The 20,548-nt window shown below is 44.1% G+C and overlaps 1 protein-coding gene across 1 annotated transcript in view; it reads left to right on the top strand.

Moving 5' to 3' along the window:
* The first annotated feature begins 2,054 nt into the window (after positions 1-2,054).
* The window catches only part of NPTX2 (neuronal pentraxin 2), a 36,323-nt gene continuing 17,829 nt past the window's right edge, over positions 2,055-20,548 (top strand). Inside the window, exons 1-3 of the mRNA XM_033915180.1 lie at positions 2,055-2,946; positions 9,129-9,345; positions 16,247-16,491. Coding sequence (XP_033771071.1) covers positions 2,473-2,946; positions 9,129-9,345; positions 16,247-16,491 — 936 coding nt within the window. The 5' untranslated portion in view covers positions 2,055-2,472. The remainder of the gene's footprint in view (positions 2,947-9,128; positions 9,346-16,246; positions 16,492-20,548) is intronic.

Below are 20,548 nucleotides of genomic sequence, written 5' to 3'. Positions count from 1 at the left end.
CCCGCAACTGCTCCAGCACTCCCGAGCTCCCTAGCCTTGATACGCCACTGATACAATCGATCTGCAAGTTTTTCAATCCTGCCCCAAACCCAACTCCAAAAATGCCTTCCTTCAATGCAACTAAAAATAGCCCAGTGAGTGTACATACTTTTAATTGGGGAACAATTTGTGGTCAAACCATGTTACCTAGGTGAGTAGTTTCGAAAATTGCCCTCCTTGTTATAAAGAGACAGTAGGGATATTGAGAGGGTCTGCTGATGTCAGCATAGAGCCAAAATGCTCAAGTGTGCTAACCTTAAAACAAATGACCCTTCCTGGGATGCAGTGAAGGGGTTTGCTCAATCCAGAGGGTGATTGCATCCACTCCACAGCATCAACGGAGCTGGTACGAGTGAATATCAGTATTTCATGAAAATGAATTTTGATAAATCTACCTAAAAATTCAGAAGGTATCCAGACAAATTCCTAATTTTTTTTCTTTTCATCAGAACAGCTAAGTCCACTATTGCAGAAGAAAATAATTTGCTCAGAATTTCATTATACTAGTTATGCAAGTCATGACATGGTAAATTCATTTTAATTCTCAGAGTCTATTCTGCTTTAATTAAAACACAATTTAATGAGGTACTTTGGGGGGAATACTCAGAAGCTTCTAAGTAGATAAATATGTTTACCTGGATCAAAACACAGTTTGAAAGCAGTTAATGTAGTTGAGTTTTAAAAGGTTTGGGCAAACTCCTGGAGGAAAAGTCCATAACCTGTTATTAAGATACTGTAGACCTGGGGAGAGCAATATTCCAGAGCTGAGATTGTGATGTCATAATGCCTCATTTCACAGTACCTCAGAGCGGGAAGGGGTAAAACGTGGACCTCATGGACCTTATGGATTTAAAACCGTACGTCCTTAGAAATCCGAAGTCCTTGCCACTTTTAGTCTCTGGCTCTGACAGAGCTCTATGACAATTTAACTCTGACGGATCCTAATGCTTTTCCCTCCCTATGCTAGGATCCGTCAGAGTTAAATTATCATAGAGCTCTGTCAGAGCCAGAGACTAAAAGTGGCGTGGACCTCAAAAGTGGCGCGGACCTCGGATTTTTAAGGATGTGCTATGCAGTTCAGATCCGTGAGGTCCACGAGGGAGCCAGGGGCCTGAACTGAGCTGCAGGGAAAGCGAAGGCGGACTTGTCAATGCACGGACCTCGGATTTTTAAGGACATGCGGTTTTAGATCCTTAAGGTCCGTGAGGTCCGTGTTTTACCCCTTCCCCCTCAGAGCCAGCCTCATCAGTGATGTTACAATGGCTTGATTACCCTATACTTTGCTCACGTAAGAACATAAGAATAGCCATGCTGGGTCAGAGCAATGGTCCATTAAGCCCAGTAGCCCGTTCTCACGGTGGTCAATCCAGGTCTCTAGTATCTGGCCAAAACCCAAAGAGTAGCAACATTCCATGTTGCCGATCCAGGGCAAGCAGTGGCTTCTCCCATGTCTTTCTCAATAACAGCCTATGGACTTTTCCTCCAGGAACTTGTCCAAACCTTTCTTAAAACCAGCTATCCGCTCTTACCACAACATCTTGCAAAGTGTTCCAGGGCATAACTATTCTCTGAGTGAAATTTTTTTTTCCTCCTATTGGTTTTAAAAGTATTTCCCTGTATCAAATTAGGACACAACCTTGTATTGTAAACTTGTACTGTAATTATGTCACATTGTAACCTCTTAACTGTATTTTATGTATGTTTAACCTGTAACCCATTCTGAGCTCTCATACGGTTCCCGAAGTTCAGGAGGTCGACTGGCACATGGTCTTGTCGCCGTCAAACTCTCAGGTAGGTCATACAAACAGATTTCTCGTTGCCCACATCAGATCCAAGGCAGCCAAGCTCATCCTCCCTACACAGGCACAGACGACGGAAAGCAGCCCCTCCCCGACCGCCCCACCGGAGAGCTCGGCATCTTCATTCATGGAGGTGGGGGCGGGGGAGGTGACGTCAGAGGGAAGGCTGCCGCTCGTCAGCCCGGCCCCTTTAAGAGGTGCGAGTGCCGGGAGTGGCGCGCTGTCTTAGGGCGGATCGGGAGCGTCCGGACGGCTCCACTTGCGCGGTTTAGCAGCCGAGAGGGAGAAAGCAAGCGGTTTCCTCCCTGAAAGTGCTTTTTCCAGGGGCTTCTGTTGGAAAGTCTTGGCCTTTTTTTTTTGCTGTTGTGTATTTGGGCTTTTTTTATATATATATATATATATATTTTTCTACAAATTTAACTCAATTTTGATTTTTTTTTTCTTTGCACCATTATTTCGGCTTGTGAAAAAAAAGCACAAGGAGGATCCAGACTGGTAGGAAACTTTTTTTTTTGCCCCCCCCCCCCCATCATCTTTGCCCCTTGAGGTAATGCTGAGCTTGGCTTTTCTGCTTTGAAGTAACCCGAGCTTGATCGTCGCCCTGAGCCGAGCATCTACCGTCGCAGCAGCCGTCATGCTCGCCCTAGTAGCCGGCATTCTTTGCCTGCTCACCTTCGGGGGGAGCAGGGTGTCGGGCAACCAGGGCGACCAGGGGGGCCCGGTGAGCCGCTTCGTCTGCACGTCCATTCCCCTGGACGCCAACCCCAGCTGCCCGCTGCCTCCCATCCCCATGCAGAACTTTGGGTCCCCGGAAGAAGAGCTTCGAACCACCGTCCTGCAGCTCCGGGAGACCATCTTGCAGCAGAAAGAGACCATAGGCAACCAGAAGGAAGCGATCCGGGAGCTGACCAACAAGCTCTCGAGGTGCGAAAGTGTGGCGGAGAGCTCCGGGCCGGATGGCAAGCCGAGCCCGGGCTCCTGGAGGAAAGATTATAGTCAATCGACCGGCAAAGACACCATGGGAGACTTGCCCCGGGATCCCGGTCAGGTCATTGATCAGTTGAGTCGGACCATGCAAACTCTGAAGGACAGGCTCGAAAATCTAGAGGTATGTTTGGATCAAACAATGAAAGGAAAGGAGATGATAGGTTTATTATATAAAATGTTTGGAGGATATACAGATTGGAAATGTAATATTTGTAACATCATTTGTAACGAATATCTTTCTTTAAAAAAAAAATCTTTATTCATTTTTAATACTTTCATTAAGTGAATACAATAAAAAAGATACATTTTACACTTTATACATCACTTAAAATCCTTAGAATATATAATAAGATCAACATATTTCCCAATTAAAAATTATTATAGATATAGTTATTGATAAAGTATATTTATACCCTTCCAAAATTGCAAATGTGAAATTTCATCTTTATAAGGAAATAGTAAGCACCTATATAAATATTTAATTATTCAAGACTCAATCCAATCCCTCCCACCCAATCAAAAAAATGAAATTAAAAAAAAATCCCCTCCCCCCCTCTGGATATGCAATTGATATAACAACAAATTCAAAACTATAATAAATCTACAAATGACATCAATGGGCCCCATATTAATTTAAAAATTTTATGTTTCCCGACAAATCAGCATTCACTTTCTCATATTTATAAATTAAACATGGTGGTAACGAATATCTTTCTATATAATATATATGTATTTTTGTTTTATTCTTTCAAGAAAATGTTTGGAACATAAAACAATGAAAGAGCATGCAATGCAAATCTGCCCAATCTGACTTGGCAAAAACATTCAGGTCCTTTCTGGATTCATGGTCCTTTTTCCAATTTTTTTTCTCTTCTCCCCCCCCCCCCCAGTTTGTTTCACATACTGCCTAATTAAAAAATGGTTAAGCATGCTAAAACTTTTGTTTTAGTGGGTGCAAATTGATTTTACATGTGTTCGATTTTCTGTGTATTAAGGGGGAAGTTATCGACAGCCGGCTATGCTATAGATATGTTATTATACTGTTAACCCTGGATAATAGTGACTACATAGGACTCGATGCATACAATGGGACCCGTGTTAAAACAGCACAAATTAGTGGTAACAGAATAGGTCTTAAGGGCTACCCTTGTTGATAACTACACCCCTAAATGTTTTAAGGTGCACTGAGAAACCAAGTTCACGCTAATAAGTTTACATCCTTAACATTTCTGTGGCTGATTGAAATGGTGATGGGTTGGAATTGAGAAGCCTAAAACCGTGATGAAACTCTGGGACTCTCGGTGCACTCCTGGGAGCCACTTTCTTTGGCCCAGTTGTTACTGGACATAGATATACTTGGGGGTTGGGGAGATGAGTATTACCCTAAAAGAAGTATTCGAGTCTCAAATATAACCCATTGGTATTGTATTTAAGATTTTTTTCTAATAAAATGCTTCCTACAAAGTTAATTGTAATATTATTCTGACCTTATTGTATTTTGGCAGTTGATCCTTTGAAAATAGCTATTAGTGAGAAACAGCGCAGACTAGAAGAACCAGATTTCGTATGGAATGAATCAGGAGAACATTAAAACATAAGAATAGCCTTACTGGGTCAGACCAATGGTCCATCAAGTCCAGTAGCCCGTTCTCACAGTGGCCAATCCAGGTCACTAGTACCTGGCCAAAACCCAAGGAGTAGCAACATTCCATTATCTCAGAGTAAGCAAGATTCCGGAACCCTGAATAGTAGCAACATTCCATACAGAATCCCCAAAGAGTAGCAAGATTCTAGAATCCCAGGGAGTAGCAACATTCCATTATCTCAGAGTAAGCAAGATTCCGGAATCCTGAATAGTAGCAACATTCCATACAGAATCCCCCCAAGAGTAGCAAGATTCTAGAATCCCAGAGAGTAGCAAGATTCCATTATCTCAGAGTAAGCAAGATTCTGGAACCCCGAATAGTAACAACATTCCATACAGAATCCCCCAGAGTAGCAAGATTCTAGAATCCCAGAGAGTAGCAAGATTCCATTATCTCAGAGTAAGCAAGATTCTGGAACCCCGAATAGTAACAACATTCCATACAGAATCCCCCAGAGTAGCAAGATCTAGAATCCCAGAGAGTAGCAAGATTCCATTATCTCAGAGTAAGCAAGATTCCGGAACCCCGAATAGTAACAACATTCCATACAGAATCCCCCAAAGAGTAGCAAGATTCTAGAATCCCAAATAGTAACAACATTCCATACAGAATCCCCCAAAGAGTAGCAAGATTCTAGAATCCCAGAGAGTAGCAACATTCCATTATGTCAGAGTAAGCAAGATTCCGGAACCCCAAATAGTAACAACATTCCATACAGAATCCCCCAAAGAGTAGCAAGATTCTAGAAGCTGGAGATAGAAATACATAAGGAAAAGCTAACTACAAATTATTTATAGAGTTTATAGTAAGTTCAGTTATTTTCCCGTGTACATTATTCTAGTTAGGCAAATGAGACGCATCAGACAAGAATGGAAAGGTGTACTTCCTGGAGAATGCAACGTTTCCAAAGGGCTTTGCAACAGGAGATAATGTTTGTGCAGGCGGATCTGTTCCCCATATTTGCACCAGGTTGGAGATGGATTGGGGGGGGAGGGGGAATAAACCTGTTGCTTGAGGTAATAGGAGCTTCATTCTTCCTGACATCTTCCTCTCTCCCTGGCAAAATGTAAACGTGTGTGTGTGTGTGTGTGTGTGGTTTGTTCTCTTACCTAAATACCCTCTGTCTGAGAGTAGTAGAAAATTGCTAATGCAGTGGCCTGAGAACCAGAAGAACCGGGTTCGATTCCCACTGCGGCCCCTTGTGAATCTGAGTAAGTCACTTAAGTCTCCTTTGCTTCAGGCATATAATAAATACATGTATATAACAGCAGAAAGGCAGTATATCAAATCCCACCCACCTACAGTACTTTTTCACTCTACTATTTCGACCTGTAGGATTCCACCGTTTCAATGCAACCAGGTTTTCCCCCTCTTCCCCCTCACTCCTCTCTTCCTTCCCTTTTTTTTCTTTGCTCTCTTAACTCTCTTACTTTCCTTTCAGTAGACATACTGTTGCAGATTTTCAAACTAAGGGGAACCACAGGTACAAGGGGGCACTCGGAGAAATTGAAAGGGGAAAGGTTTAGAACAAACGCCAGGAAGTTCTTTTTCACCCAGAGGGTGGTGGATACATGGAACGCGCTGCCGGAGGATGTGATAGGCAGAAGTACGCTACAGGGCTTCAAAGAAGGTCTGGACAGGTACCTGGAGGACAAAGGGATTGAGGGGATTGAGTAGAGGTAAGGTTATAGGGACAGGATTAGAGGTAAATTACAAAATTAGTCAGAGACCACTGTTCAGGCAGTGGGCCTGATGGGCCGCCGCGGGAGCGGACCGCTGGGCAGGATGGACCTCTGGTCTGCTGCAGCGGAGGCAACTTCTTATGTTCATATGAATACTCGCGAGTAGACCTTGATAATTCTTTTTAGTTTATGATATATTTTTTAATCTCACCACTTATTTTGTTTTATTTTATCATTCAAATTTCATTTAAATTTCCCCAGAATTCTATTGCTTCAATGGTTCTCCCTCTGCTTCTATTCTTATCTCCCCTCTTTTTTCAACCTTTCAAAGTCCTTTAGATCATTGTAGTCTTATTAGAATGTTTATTTTCTTATTTTTCTCATCTATTCTCTATTTTATTTCTTCATTACTCTACTAATTGTCATTTTTCCAGGTACTTTAGTTAGATTGTGAGCCTTCGGGACAGTAAGGGAATTTCTAAGTACCTATTTTACTTATAATTTTAATGCACCCTATTGTCTATTTTTCTGTAAACCGCTTAGAATCCTAACGGAGTTTAGCGGTATATAAGAAATAAATTACATTACATTACATTACATAATGCAACGGTGTTCTTTGGTTGCATGGTTTTCAATATAAGTATATAATCTTAGTAGACTATCACTATGTAGCAGCACTGTTTGTTTGTTTTTCAATACAAACATTTTTTTTTTTTTTTTTGAAAATATTTTTATTGAAGGATCAATGCATACGAGAAGATACAAAGTGTGACCAAACGAGAAAAACATGAAGTACAAAATTCAAGGGTTCATGTAAAGAACAGACAAAATAAACAAATCCCCAACCTATCATCTCCCATGCAGATCCAATTTTTGAGTGAAACCCTCCCCCCAACCCCTCCCCCCCCCCCGTACACCCCTGATCTCTAACCATCATTAAAAGGAACTCCAATAATCCAAATAGGTCCTAGATTTCCAGCTCGCAACCCCCCGGCGGTGCTGCCTCTCCCATCCAGCCATCAAAGACATATTGGCCAAAGTGGGGAAGGAAAGAAGGTCTAGTAGATTTCTTGATGACATGGCAACGGATTGGACTTTAGCTTTGGGAGAGCAGGTCACTGCTGATGAATTAGTTCTGTGCTTTCAAACATTTTTTTAATGGTTATCAACACGTGTTTATACTCCTTTCAACTTGGAATACTGTTCTTGTTGCTACCCTTAGGATACCCCCTCCCCCCGCAATATACCCTCACTATGCAGCGGTGGGTTTTCAAAAGGAATCCAGAGTATTAAACATATTTAGTTGGCCTTGAACCACCTAGAAAAAGAAATATCTCCAGGCTGACCCGAGAATTCATTTCTCTGATTAATCAGGGATTGCATGAATTTGAAATATCTTCATGGCATTGCAAATAACTTCCTAATGGGCCCTGTTTTAAATCAATGTAATTAAATATAAAACCTTCTTTTAAATGAAGGGTCAGATTGTCTGGAAGGAAATTGATGGGGGCCAGAGTCAAATGAGTGGGGTCAAAATGTCCTGCTTTCCTCTGTCCTCCCTCCCCCCTACAAAATGCTGGGTAGAGGACGACAACTTGTAGTTGCAACCACATCGTCCTTCCTGGATAGATGACTTCGAAAACGAACCTCAATATGTTAAGATGGTCCTTTACCGCACAGCTCTATCCAGTATTTTCATTCCTGACATTGCGACGATTGCAACTAGTGCAAAACACTGCGGTCAGACTAATCTTCGGCCTCAAGAAGTTCGATCACGTGACGCCATACTTCAAACAGCTACACTGGTTGCCGATGGAAGCTCGTGTAAAGTTTAAGTTCGCCTGCCTCTGTTTTAAAGTTTTCTACGGTCTAACCCCTAAATACATCACTGACCTCTTCTCCTTCTCAGCCAACAAACACAAGAGAAGCTCCCACTCGCACTTCGTTTCTCCCCCGGTTAGAGGATGCAAACTAAAAAAAACACCATGAGCATCTTCTCTCACATCAGGCTGCTCTATGGGGTAAAGACCTAGAACAACTCCTATTGCCCACCACTTATGAGATATTCAGGAAACGCCTCAAAACCCACCTATTCCCGAAAGACCTAGACAGCTGACCCACTTCCCTCTTTCCCCTCTCTTGCCCTTTCTCCCAATTGTTCCCCACATCCCTTGAGTTAATTCAACTTGTACGTCAACTCAACTTGTACCCCAATAATCTTTTGTAAACCGCATAGAACTTAATGGTATTGCAGTATATAAACTGTTATTATTATTATTTTATTCTATACCTCCATTTCTACACTTTTACTGTATGCATGAGTTTTGCTACGAAAGGATACTTAGCTTCACCTTGAAATTTTTTTTGCGAAACTGTTGAACGTGAGCTTGACAACCTAAATTCAGAAGTTCAGTGTGGTTGGAAATCTGGTCTCGTAGGTCGCAACTGGACATTAGTTCACCTAAAAAACCATGTTGACATTTTCTCTCCTTGTTCACTAATGACGTTACAACCATTAATATGAAGTGATGACATCAGTAGAGTGAAAGACCCTTCACCAATGTGTACCACAAACCCAGTGCAGAGTGATAAACCTTAAGTCTCAAGCTTTCTGAATTCAAGGGGGGAAAAAAATTTGACGTTTTCACCTAGGGCTCCTTTTAGTAAGCTGCGATAGCGGTTTTAGGGCACGCTAAATTGCTGCGCGCTAGATGCTAATGAGCTGGCGTTAGTTCTAGCCGCGTAGCATGGGTTTAGCGCCCACGGCAATTCTGCGCGTTCTAAAAATGCTTTTTTCAGCTTAGTAAAAGAAGCCCTAGGTGAAAGTGTCCTATGTTGCCTTTTTTAATTATTGTTTCATTGGGGAATTTTTCTCCTTTTTTTTCCCCCCAATATTATTTCATGTGACATTTTCTGCATTTGGAATCTATGACTATGACACAAGAATGAGATGGTTGCTTTTATTTCTCTTCCAGCATCAGCTTCGAAACAATGCGTCCTATGCGGCACTGCCTCAGGATCTTCGAGATATGCTTCAGAAGAGGCTGGTGGAGTTAGAGCGTCAGCTTCTAACGAAAGTTGCTGAACTCGAAAGTGAGAAATCATCCCTTCATAATGAGACGGCAGCTCATCGACACAGGACAGAGACTGCATTAAACGCTCTTCTGGAAAGAGTTTCTGAACTAGAGAAAGGTAACGCATGGGGAAATGATGATTAACTAGATACTTTTTAGCTGGGTGCATTCCCTTACACTGTTGGGCTTCCATTTCAGTTGAATCTGGCTTCTTTTGGATTTTGGCACCACCAGTTATCTGCAGCTACCTGGGATTCTTTTTTCTATGTGATGTATATCATTCTCTTAAGTTAGTTTATATTTCACAGTAAGAATCCTCAACCCCCTTTGGAACTCGGCTAATGTGGACTTTACATCCAACCACTAGGTGGCAATGTTGTGCAATGGCTGAGACTCCCCCCAAGGGGACTGAATACTACCAATATTGCATGTCCTCATATGCCCCGTTCCCCCCTCCCCCATGGTATATCAGCAAGACACAGGGCTAACCCGGTATTTTCAGTTTTAGAAAAAGTCTCGTATATTGCCTCTATTTATTTTTTTGGTTTAAAAAAAATATTTTCATGTGTAGACTTCCATCGTTTAACGGATATTTTTTTTTTTTTCTACCCTATGTGTAAACCCTTCAGAAAGCAAGGCTTTATATTATTTCTCTTGTAGGCCAAATATCTGAGCTATCTGAATTCCAGAGTGTTGTCTGAAAGGGGGGAAACATGTTCTGGGCTCATAGGGAGGACGGGCTATAAAACTAAGGCGTGCTAATCAATTTAGCGCACGCTAAATGCTAATGCACCCATTATATTCTGTGGACGCGTTAGCATTTAGCGTGTACTAAATCGGCTAGCACACCTTAGTAAAAGAGAGAGTAAATAAATGAATAGAAATGAGTTAGTCCCATTTCTTGGGGGTTTTGTTCTTTTAGGTTTCTAATGTTCTTAAATGAATATATTTTTGTGCTATTAATTACTATCAAAAGCACTGAATTTCTTTCACTACTATAAACAATTTCCTATGTGATTCCCTGTATGTCCTTGTTACTACTGTGTAATATACCAACATCACATCTGGGATAACAGCTTGGGATGAGTAATATAAACCTTGCTCTTTTGTCCCCTCCCCCCCCATCCTCGACTTTTGGCACAGCAATCTCCCACCACCAGCAATCAAATAAAAAAAAATACCCTCCAGCTAAAAAAAAAAAACCCAAAACACGAAATTAAATCATATTACACCAATTGATAGCTCAGACAATGTAAAATATTCAATTGCTCCTCTCGGCACAGTCCAGCAAAGTCAAAGCGTCCTCTGTTCACACGTCGTAATATTGTTTTTTTTTATTGGTAGATAATCAAAGCAGTTGTGCTGTGCTCGCTTATGAAATCACAGCCATGCCTAACAATTCTAACCAGATACTGCTGCCCTAGAGTAGAGAATGACACGGGGACAAATTTTTCCCTGTCCCCACGGGAACTCATTTTCTCATCCCATCCTGATGAGTTCTTTTCCTGCAAGCTCTGTCCTCATCTGCACAAGCCTCAAACCCTTTAAGATCATAAGTAGCAACATTCTAGAGCTCAGATTGTGATGTCACAATGCCTCATTCCACCGATGCCTAAGCTCTGTCCTCATCTGCACAAGCCTCAAACACTTTAAAATCATAAGTAGCAACATTCTAGAGCTCAGATTGTGATGTCATAATGCCTCATTCCACCAATGTCCAAGCTCCGTCCTCATCTGCCCAAGCATCAAACACTTTGAAATCATAAGTAGCAACATTCTAGAGCTCAGATTGTGATGTCATAATGCCTCATTCCACCAATGTCCAAGCTCCGTCCTCATCTGCCCAAGCATCAAACACTTTGAAATCATAAGTGTCCAAGGCATGTGTTACGGCTGAGCTTACAGGAATGGGAAAGGGACAGTGACAAAAATCACAGGGACGGGATGGGGACAATGAGTTCCTGTGGGGACGGGGACAAATTTGTCCCCGTGTCATTCTCTACCCTAGAGTGAATGAAAGCTACATAAAAATAAGATACAGTGTCAAAAATGGAATGTTTGTAGAACAGACGGGTGGGCCTAGATGGGCCTAGCCTGCCCAGTTTGGACTTCAGCCCATCCACCTAGAAGCCAAACTCTCCAGCCTGTGCAGCCTCTCTTCCTCGTCAGGTCCACCCAAAATTGGCCGTCTTAGAACAGGAATTAACATGAAAGATGCGTTTGAGATTGATTTTGTAGTCCCACCCACACCATTCTTTTCAGAACCATGTTACAAAGAAGTAACAGGGCTGAGGTCTTCAGCATGGTTAGATGCAGCAGAGATTGTCATGTTGTTCCAGTCACAGATAGATTTAACAATGTTCTTAGGGGGTAAATTTTATATAAAGCAATTTTTACACATAAAGCATGTTTGGTGTGTGGAAAACGGTTGTCACGAAATTGCACACAGTGGGCAAAGTTCTATATATAAACAAATTTTGCTGTAACTGCCCCTACATTATGGAACTCCATGCCACAATACCTCCGCGACGAACAACAACTTGTTAAATTTAAATCTTGTCTAAAGACTTTCTTATTTCGTGACGCTTTTAACCTAACCTAGATTTTCTACTATCTATCTTCTTCCTCTTCTCTTTTATTTCTATTTTCTCTCCTCTTGCAAGCAATTATTACTACAACATGCCCTCACCTTCACGTTTTTTCCCTACCCACTCTTCCCTTTTCTTCTTATTAAATGTAACTTTTTCCCCTCCTCCCTTACTATCCTCACAGTCAAGTCTGTCTGGTCTTTGTCATTTATGTCCCACTTAAATATTTTATACATTTTTCTCTTTTTCTCCCTCTTTTAAATTATATTGTTAACCGGCCAGATATTTGTTTTATGGTCGGGATATCAAAAACTAATAAACTTGGAAACTTGGAAACCTGAGAAAAGTGAGCGCTAAGCACTACTCCGTGATTGGCACGCCGAGCTGGGCGCCATTTAGATAATAGATCCTAGCGGCAGGATCCGCACTTACCTTTTAGGTCCTGTTGCAAATCCCCTGTGCGAATTCTTGGAACTCCCCTGACCCTCCCATCTCCCTCCCGTGGGCATGCCCTCGTTTCAGATGCACGCGCCAGAATTCACCTACGCATCTTTATAGAACATGCCTAGCATCTTGCTAGGCGTGTTCTAGGCGTTGTACCGTCACCTAACTTAAGTGACCCGCAGCCTTAAAACCTACTTAGCAGCCCATTTAAAACAATAAAATGTAGCCGCCTACCTGCGCCTCCTGAAGCAGCGCCCAGTGGTGTAGTAAGGGTGGGCGGTGCCCAGGGCAGTGGTGCACCTCCCCCCATCCCCTTCCCTTTCCCCGCACCTTTTTAACTTCTCCGGTGTGAACAGCATGCCCACGTCGGTGTTGGCTCGCCCTTTGGCGCCACTTCCTTGATGCAGGTCCCGGAAGTGATATCGGAGAGAGCGCCGATGCCAACGCGGGCAGCAACTTTGCGCCGGAGAAGTAAAAAAGGTGCGGGGGAAGGCAAGGGGCACCCATGGAAAGGAGAGGGGTGGACCCGGCCCCCTGCACCTCCCTTACTAAGCCACTGGTGGTGCCATAATCGCAGCTATGGAGGTGCCTACAGTCAAAGTAGGCATGGCCGATATCGTAAATGCCATTAGGTGTCTCTGTAGACGCGATTCACGGAAATGTATGCCTTCAAATCCCCGGTGCCTACCTTTCATGCAAGTTGCGATTCTGCAAACGGAGCCGTCGCGTGATTGACATGTGATCGGTGGTGTTTTTTGTTTTTTTTTAGGTGGCCTTAGTGCTCCAGTTTTTGGGTGTTGAGATTTTAACGCCATTTATCGAATCCCCTCCTAAGTGTAGAAATGCAAATGGGTGATCATAGGGGAGGAGGCAGGTTAAAGCCTTTTGAATATTGATCCCCAAAGTTTTTGGTGGAGCTTTGTCTGATGTGCTCAGGAATAGGGGTCCGGATGGCTTTTTAAAAACCCGGTCTCCTCTCAGTTACATGACGCCATCGCTTGGCATCCGCGCATGTGCGGATTGCCTCCTGCCCAACCAAAACAGGGTCTAGGGTGTCCGGATTTTACAATCGTAAAATCTGGCAACCCTAATTAGCTGGACATTTTTTCAGTATTTTGAGCTGTATAATTGTCTAATCCGCCCTCCTGTTTTAGTGAGCCAGCTCGGCCTGCTTCTAGCGTCACTGGCGACAGAGACTGTGGGTAGGATTGCTAGCCGCAAGAAAGGAAGGAGTGCGCCGGAGAAAGTTCCTGAGCTGTGCGAGTGAGGTGGAGGCTGAGCTTTGGGTGATGGGACAAAAGCGCACGAGAAATGCGCGCCGACATTTGAGAGCGGACAACTGAGCGCAAGACTTCAGCGCGCCGCTCTAAAACCTTCTTTAAAAGGGCTCCGGGGGGGGGGAACCTTTACTTATTAGAACCCCCCCACTTTACTTTTTAGTGTTTGCGCTGCCATGTTGGGGGGGGGGTAACCTCCCATTATACAGAAAACTTAACTTTTTACTTATTTTGGGGGGAAAAAGTTAAGTTTTCTGTTTAATTTGGGGGTTACAAACCCCTCAAAACCACCCCCAACGGCAGCACCAACACTAAGTAAACTGGGGGGGGGGTTCCCCTCCCACATCCCCCATCGGAGCCCTTTAAAAGAAGCTTTTAGAGCAGCGTGCTGAAGTTTTGCGCTCAGTTGTCCGCTCTCAAATGTCGGCGCGCGTTTGTCTCGCACGCTTATGACTATGAACCGAGCTTTGTAGGGAGCTGGGAGCCAGTGGAACCTGAGAGAGGTTGCTGAGAATGGGGGAGGGTGGGGAAAAGTATCGGAGGCATGCTGCTGATTGAGGACAAGAACTAGTAGCAAATAAAAGAAACTTGTACAGGACTGGTTAGTTCAGGGGGGGGGGCATTGAGGGAGCAATTGAACAGTAAACAACAGCCCAGTGCCAAAATAGAGAAAAAAAAGAGAATGTGTGTCTGAACAGCAGGGCTGGCCCAACCATTACACAGACTAGGCAATAGCCTAGGAGAGCAGCTTCTGGGGGTCAGCAAAGACTAGTGGCAGTCATAGCAAAACAACAGATCCTGGCTGTCATCAGCACATACTTATACCTGCAGGAAGAAGTTTCTAATAGTCTATTTACTCTTTTAAATGGCTTTTGGAAATCCTCCATGTCATAAATATTCACGGAAGAAGTTTAATATTTAAAAGCGCAATGTCCAGATATGAATTTTTATAAGATTGCTCTAATTTTCAGATGTTCAAGATTGTTTAGTCTAATTATCAAAATCTTGGGGGTGGGGGAAGGGGTGGGCCGTGAAGTTGAACCTGCTTAAAATTAAAAAAACTATGTATGTAATTGTTTGTGTGCATGTTTAAAGAGTGAGTGTCTTTCTCTGAGGACAGTGCCAGATAAGTAGTTTCCCTTTGAAAAATTGAGCTGGAATTGATAACTCCAAATTTGCAAAGTGAAAGGACGTTTTCATTCTGGGGAATTTATTTTAAAAGTTATAGCCTGCTGCATCCAACAACTCTGCATAGGTCACAGAATAAAAATAACACAAACAGACTCAAACACGTGCCTGTTTAATTTTAGAATATTTATATTTATTTACCCAGCTAACTCTTTAGATACCTGGGCAAATTCCTTTGACCAGTATTCTAAGACAGCCTCAACTTGGTCTAGCCTTCCAGAGGCACCATGTAAAGCTGAAAATCATTTTCTTTTGCATTTTCCCTTTGTGAAGCCTTTTCAACACTTACAACTTTCTAAAGTTGCACCTCGGACATGTGGCTTCGCTCTTTGGGGCAGTCCATCCTTGGCGTTAGTTCATACCAGTCAGTGGAGGGTAGATTCTGTGGTTGTCGGCCCACTCGCATTCTAACTACTTGCCCACTCAGTTCAAAGCGAGTGCTTAGGCATTCCCTTTGCTCACTCACAAACTGCTGTTGCCATACCTAGGGCTAGGCCTTCAGTTTTCTTGGCACCTGAAGGGAAGGCCATGAATGAAAATCCTGGGAGAGAAGGGACTGGGAAAGACATGGTTACCAGACATCCGGGAAAACCCCGGACATGTCCTCTTTTTAGAGGACTGTCCGGGCTTCCGAACGGACTTTCCAATACCTGGCATTTGTCTGGGTTTTGGAAAGCCTCGACGAGCTCCGGCCGTGTCTGGAGAGCTTCTGAGCAAGTGCAGATGACGACGTACACATCTGCGCATGCTCCAGGCCCTCCAGACGCGGCTGGAGCTCGTCCGGAAGAAGAGAGGAGGCTTTGTGGGGGAAGGGCTGGAGGCGGAACTGGGCGGGGCTGGGACAGAATGGGGCGGGGCCATAAATATGGTAACCCTAGGGAAAGATAAAAGAAGTACGGCAAATCAGAATCCTTGTTAGAGGCCCACAAATGTATATATGCCTAGGGCCCGCTATACTTTTCTGGCCCTGTTTTGCTTTATAAATGCTAATTTGTTGATGCGTCAAAATATTATTGGCACGTGGTGTGTAGGCTTGGGCCATTGATGCCAGTTTACTATTGTCCCCTGAGGAAGGCAACGAAGATGCCGAAACATGGATCCTAGTCAGGACTTTATTTTCAGCATTTTTAGGACTCGTCATTATTATATGGTATAAACCAGTGGTTCCCAAACCTGTCCTGGGGGGATCCCCAGCCAGTCAGATTTTCAAGATATCCCTAATGAATATGCATGAGAGAGATTTGCATATAAAGGAAGTGACAGGTATGCAAATCTCTCTCATGCAATTCATTAGGGATATCTTGAAAACCTGACTGGCTGGGGGTCCCCCAGGACATCTCCAGTGCCTCTTTTTGTGGTTTACGCATACGATACAAACAGGTTTTTAAACTTTTCTTTGTTATCTCTATTCTTTGCAGTCCCCTTTAAAATGATTCGTTCATTCTGAATAAAAAGAAATCAAATGATTTGCTCATTCTGAATAAAAAGTTAACCATCGTTGCGTTTTCTATTATAATCCTAGGCAGCAGTGCATTTAAGTCACCTGAAGATTTCAAAGTATCGTTGCCTCTTCGAACCAATTACCTGTATGGGAGGATCAAGAAGAGTCTTCCTGAACTGTACGCCTTTACCATATGCATGTGGCTGAAGTCGAGTGCGTCCCCGGGAATCGGAACACCATTCTCTTACGCCGTTGCAGGCCAGGCCAATGAAATTGTGCTGATAGAATGGGGAAACAACCCAATTGAATTACTTGTCAATGACAAGGTGAGGTCAGCTTTCCTTCTCTGTGTTGAATGTAGATTTGAAAATGTTTTTTATGTGATAGAGCTTGGATCTCTTTCGCGCTCTCTCTAGATGTCCAGAAAGACGGTTTCGATTATCGGAACTTGGATGTCCTGGTGATTACGACCTCCAAGTGCTTTTTTAGGATGCTTTTTGGATGTGTATGTTTTTGGATTATGAGCCTGTTTCTAGGCATCAGAATATGTCGGGGAAATACTTAGACCTGCCTCTTTGGAAAGAAATGGATGTCTTGTAGGTTGTACTATCTTATTAGCCTAGCGTGAAAGGATCTAGTGATGGTGAAGTGCGTAAGCTTGTGCGATCTTAACAGTGGCACATCAGGAGAGATTTGTGTGGTTTGCATATCCATGATTCATGTGATAAACTGAACATGTGCTTTCTCTACTAGAAGACATATTTGGGCTCCTGTGGGCAAATGATCATGTTTAAAACATCAGAATAAATCAGGGATTTCAAAGTCCCTCCTTGAGGGACACAATCCAGTCGGGTTTTCAGGATTTCCCCAATGAATATGCATTGAAAGCAACGCATGCACATAGATTTCCTGCATATTCATTGGGGAAATCCTGAAAACCCGACTGGATTGCGGCCCTCGAGGAGGGACTTTGAGATCCCTGGAATAAATTAACTGTAAAACACAAAACTGGCTGCTGTGGTTCTCTTTCGACTAGTCAATTTTTGCTCACCCCTAAATGGTACATTTGGTTGGAAGGAAGTACAAGTGCTATAGGATTTCTATGTTATAATAATTACATATATCTATCTTTTCTAGAGCAGACATGGGCAACTCCGGTCCTCGAGGGCTGGAATCCAATTGGGTTTTCAGGATTTCCCCCAATGAATATGCATGAGATCTATTTGCATGCACAGCTTTCAATGCATATTAATTGGGGAAATCCAATTGGGTTTTCAGGATTTCCCCCCAATGAATATGCATGAGATCTATTTGCATGCACAGCTTTCAATGCATATTAATTGGGGAAATCCAATTGGGTTTTCAGGATTTCCCCCCAATGAATATGCATGAGATCTATTTGCATGCACAGCTTTCAATGCATATTAATTGGGGAAATCCAATTGGGTTTTCAGGATTTCCCCCAATGAATATGCATGAGATCTATTTGCATGCACAGCTTTCAATGCATATTCATTGGGGAAATCCTGTTGGACCGGACAGCTCCTCGCTCGTCTGGCCAGCAGGCCTGCCTCCGTCCAAATGAGGCGGGCCCGCCCCTCCCCTCCCCTGCCTAACCCACAGGATCCTAGGGCCTGATTGGCCCAAGCACCTAAGGCCCCTCCTATAGCGGGAGTGGCTTTAGGTGCCTAGACCAATCAGGCCCTAGGATCCTGTGGGTTGGGCAGGGTAGGGGCGGGCCCGCCTCATTTGGACGGAGGCAGGCCTGCTGGCCAGACGAGCGAGGAGCTGTCCGGTCCAACTTGAAAAGTAAGACTAAGGGGGTTCCGGGGTGGGAGGGTTCGTTGGGGGGGGTCCAGCAGGAGGGGTTGGGTACCCTCCTGCCGGCGATCTTAGGGGAGGCCAATGGGAGGCAGGGGAGGGGAGGGGAGGGGCGGGCCCGCCTCATTTGGACGGAGGCAGGCCTGCTGGCCAGACGAGCGAGGAGCTGTCCGGTCCAACTTGAAAAGTAAGACTAAGGGGGTTCCGGGGTGGGAGGGTTCGTTGGGGGGGGTCCAGCAGGAGGGGTTGGGTACCCTCCTGCCGGCGACCTTAGGGGAGGCCATTGGGAGGACCGGCAGGAGGGGTTGGGTACCCTTCTGCTGCGATTGTCGGGAGGGCCGTTGGGGGGGTCTACAGGAGGGGTTGGGTGCCCTCCTGCCGTGATCGCTGGGGGGAGGGGAGACTTGCAGCCGTAGCCGCGGTCACTATGCTAATCACGGCAGCATTTAAAGTACATGTCGTGTTTGTTTTTGCATTGCTAGCCCCAGGGGTGGTGGAAGATTAGTGATTGAAAAACTGTATGAAAAATAACTATTTTAAATTTAGTGATCAAAATGTGTCAGTTTTGAGAATTTTTATTAATTAATTTTTTCTCTGCGTGTTTTGTTTTTGTATAGTTATTAACTAATATTTAACTAAGTTTTAAAGTTTTAAAGAATGTTTCCTTTATACGTAAATAAAGAAAAGTGAATGGGATTGCAGTGGCGGTGACGGGGCGGTGAATGGGGTGGCAGTGGCGGTGACGGGGCGGTGAAGAGGATGGTGAGACGGGGACGGGGCGGTGACGGGGATGGTGAGACGGGGACGGGGCGGTGACGGGGATGGTGAGACGGGGACGGGGCGGTGACGGGGACCAATTTTTTCACCGTGTCATTCTCTAGCTGACGTGTCCATTATATTATATGGATGAACCCTGCTTCCATCCCCGTGAGAGTCCCGTTGGCCAGAGGGGCGTCCCCGAGGGAGTCCCGTGAGCCAGAGTGGGGTCCCCAAGGTAGTCCCGTGGGTTAGGGGGGATTCCTGCGGGACCCCCGCGGGATCCGCGGGATTCCCGCGATCCCCGTTCCCGTGCAGACCTCTAATCTAGACGTAATGGAGTGGAGAATGAAGCCTTCACTTATGCAAAACCCTGAAGCTTTACTTGTCATAAGAAAGACTTATTGTTAACCTCCAGTAGGATCAAAGCAAACTGCAAGCTAACCTATATTCCCTCTTAAGCTGAGCACGTGAGAAGTGCTCGTACATGGTCGCTCACAAAATTGTTGGGTTTAAGAACTTGTTGCTCACACACAAAAGTTTTTAGAACTTGTCGCCCATGGGAGAAATAATTTGCACGTACCTAGCCAATCTTTAGAGGGAGGGTTGATGCTGACATGTACTAGTGTTCCCTAACCTTTAGTTAACAGTGCATGTGACATAATTATAAACACTTATTTTTTCAGCAGACTTGGGCATCGCTAGACATCCTAGACCTAGGCCCCACTTCATTAGGCCAGCTTTTCACTCGCCTAATTTGGTGGTGCCTGTGTCATGATGGCTAATGATGCCTAACTGAACCACACCTATTCTCTGTCCATAACCACGCCTACTGTTTGAGATAGGTGTCCTTAGGCGTGGGAGCGTGCCTCCACTTAGCCATCACTAGGCATCCTAAGAATTCGGCTTAATTTGTTTAATGTGGTTTGTGTTTTTTTTAATTGGCTGAAAGCCAACACTGTCAATTACCATGCCAATTGCAAGAAAAGTTAGGCACGGATCCCAAACTTAGGCCGATACAATTAGGGCACCTAGCGACTCCCAATATAGTCACCGTTCGTAGCAAGAGTCTCAAAGTCGCTCCTTGAGGGCCGCAGTCCAGTCGAGTTTTCACGATTTCCCCAATGAATATTCATGAGATCTGTGCACGCACTGCTTTCAATGCATATTCATTGGGGAAATCCTGAAAACCCGACTGGATTGCGGCCCTCAAGGAGGGACTTTGAGATCCTTGGTTTATAGAATATGGCCTAGGGTGTCTTTACTTAGGCCAAGTGTCCTCTAATGCAGTGATTCCCAACCCTGTCCTGGAGGAACACCAGGCCAATCGGGTTTTCAGGCTAGCCCTAATGAATATGCATGAGAGAGATTTGCAAATGATGGAAGTGATAGGCATGCAAATTTGCTTCATGCATATTCATTAGGGCTAGCCTGAAAACCCAATTGGCCTGGTGTTCCTCCAGGACAGGGTTGGGAACCACTGCTCTAATGCAGAGGTTCCCAACCCTGTCCTGGAGGACCACAAGCCAGTCGTGTTTTTGGGATAACCCTAATGAATATGCATGAGAGAGACTTGCATATAATTAAGGTGACAGAGCATGCAAATCTGCTCTAAACTGTTTTATAAACACAGGATATGATTAGTTTTACTATAACTCTTGAGATTGACAAATATGGTTTTCTTGGTTTTCTTTGACAGAAATGTCTCTAAGTCCAAGATGCGGGTGAATTAAACCCTAAATTTTTTTTGTATTAATTGTTAGAAGAAGTTTTTGTTAAATACACAGATTACTACTCAAGGAGATA

The sequence above is a fragment of the Geotrypetes seraphini genome, chromosome 11 (genome assembly GCF_902459505.1).
Source record: "Geotrypetes seraphini chromosome 11, aGeoSer1.1, whole genome shotgun sequence".
NCBI lineage: Eukaryota > Metazoa > Chordata > Amphibia > Gymnophiona > Dermophiidae > Geotrypetes > Geotrypetes seraphini.
The sequence above is the reverse complement of the archived record's forward strand: the minus strand, read 5'-3'. Positions and strand labels throughout refer to the sequence as shown.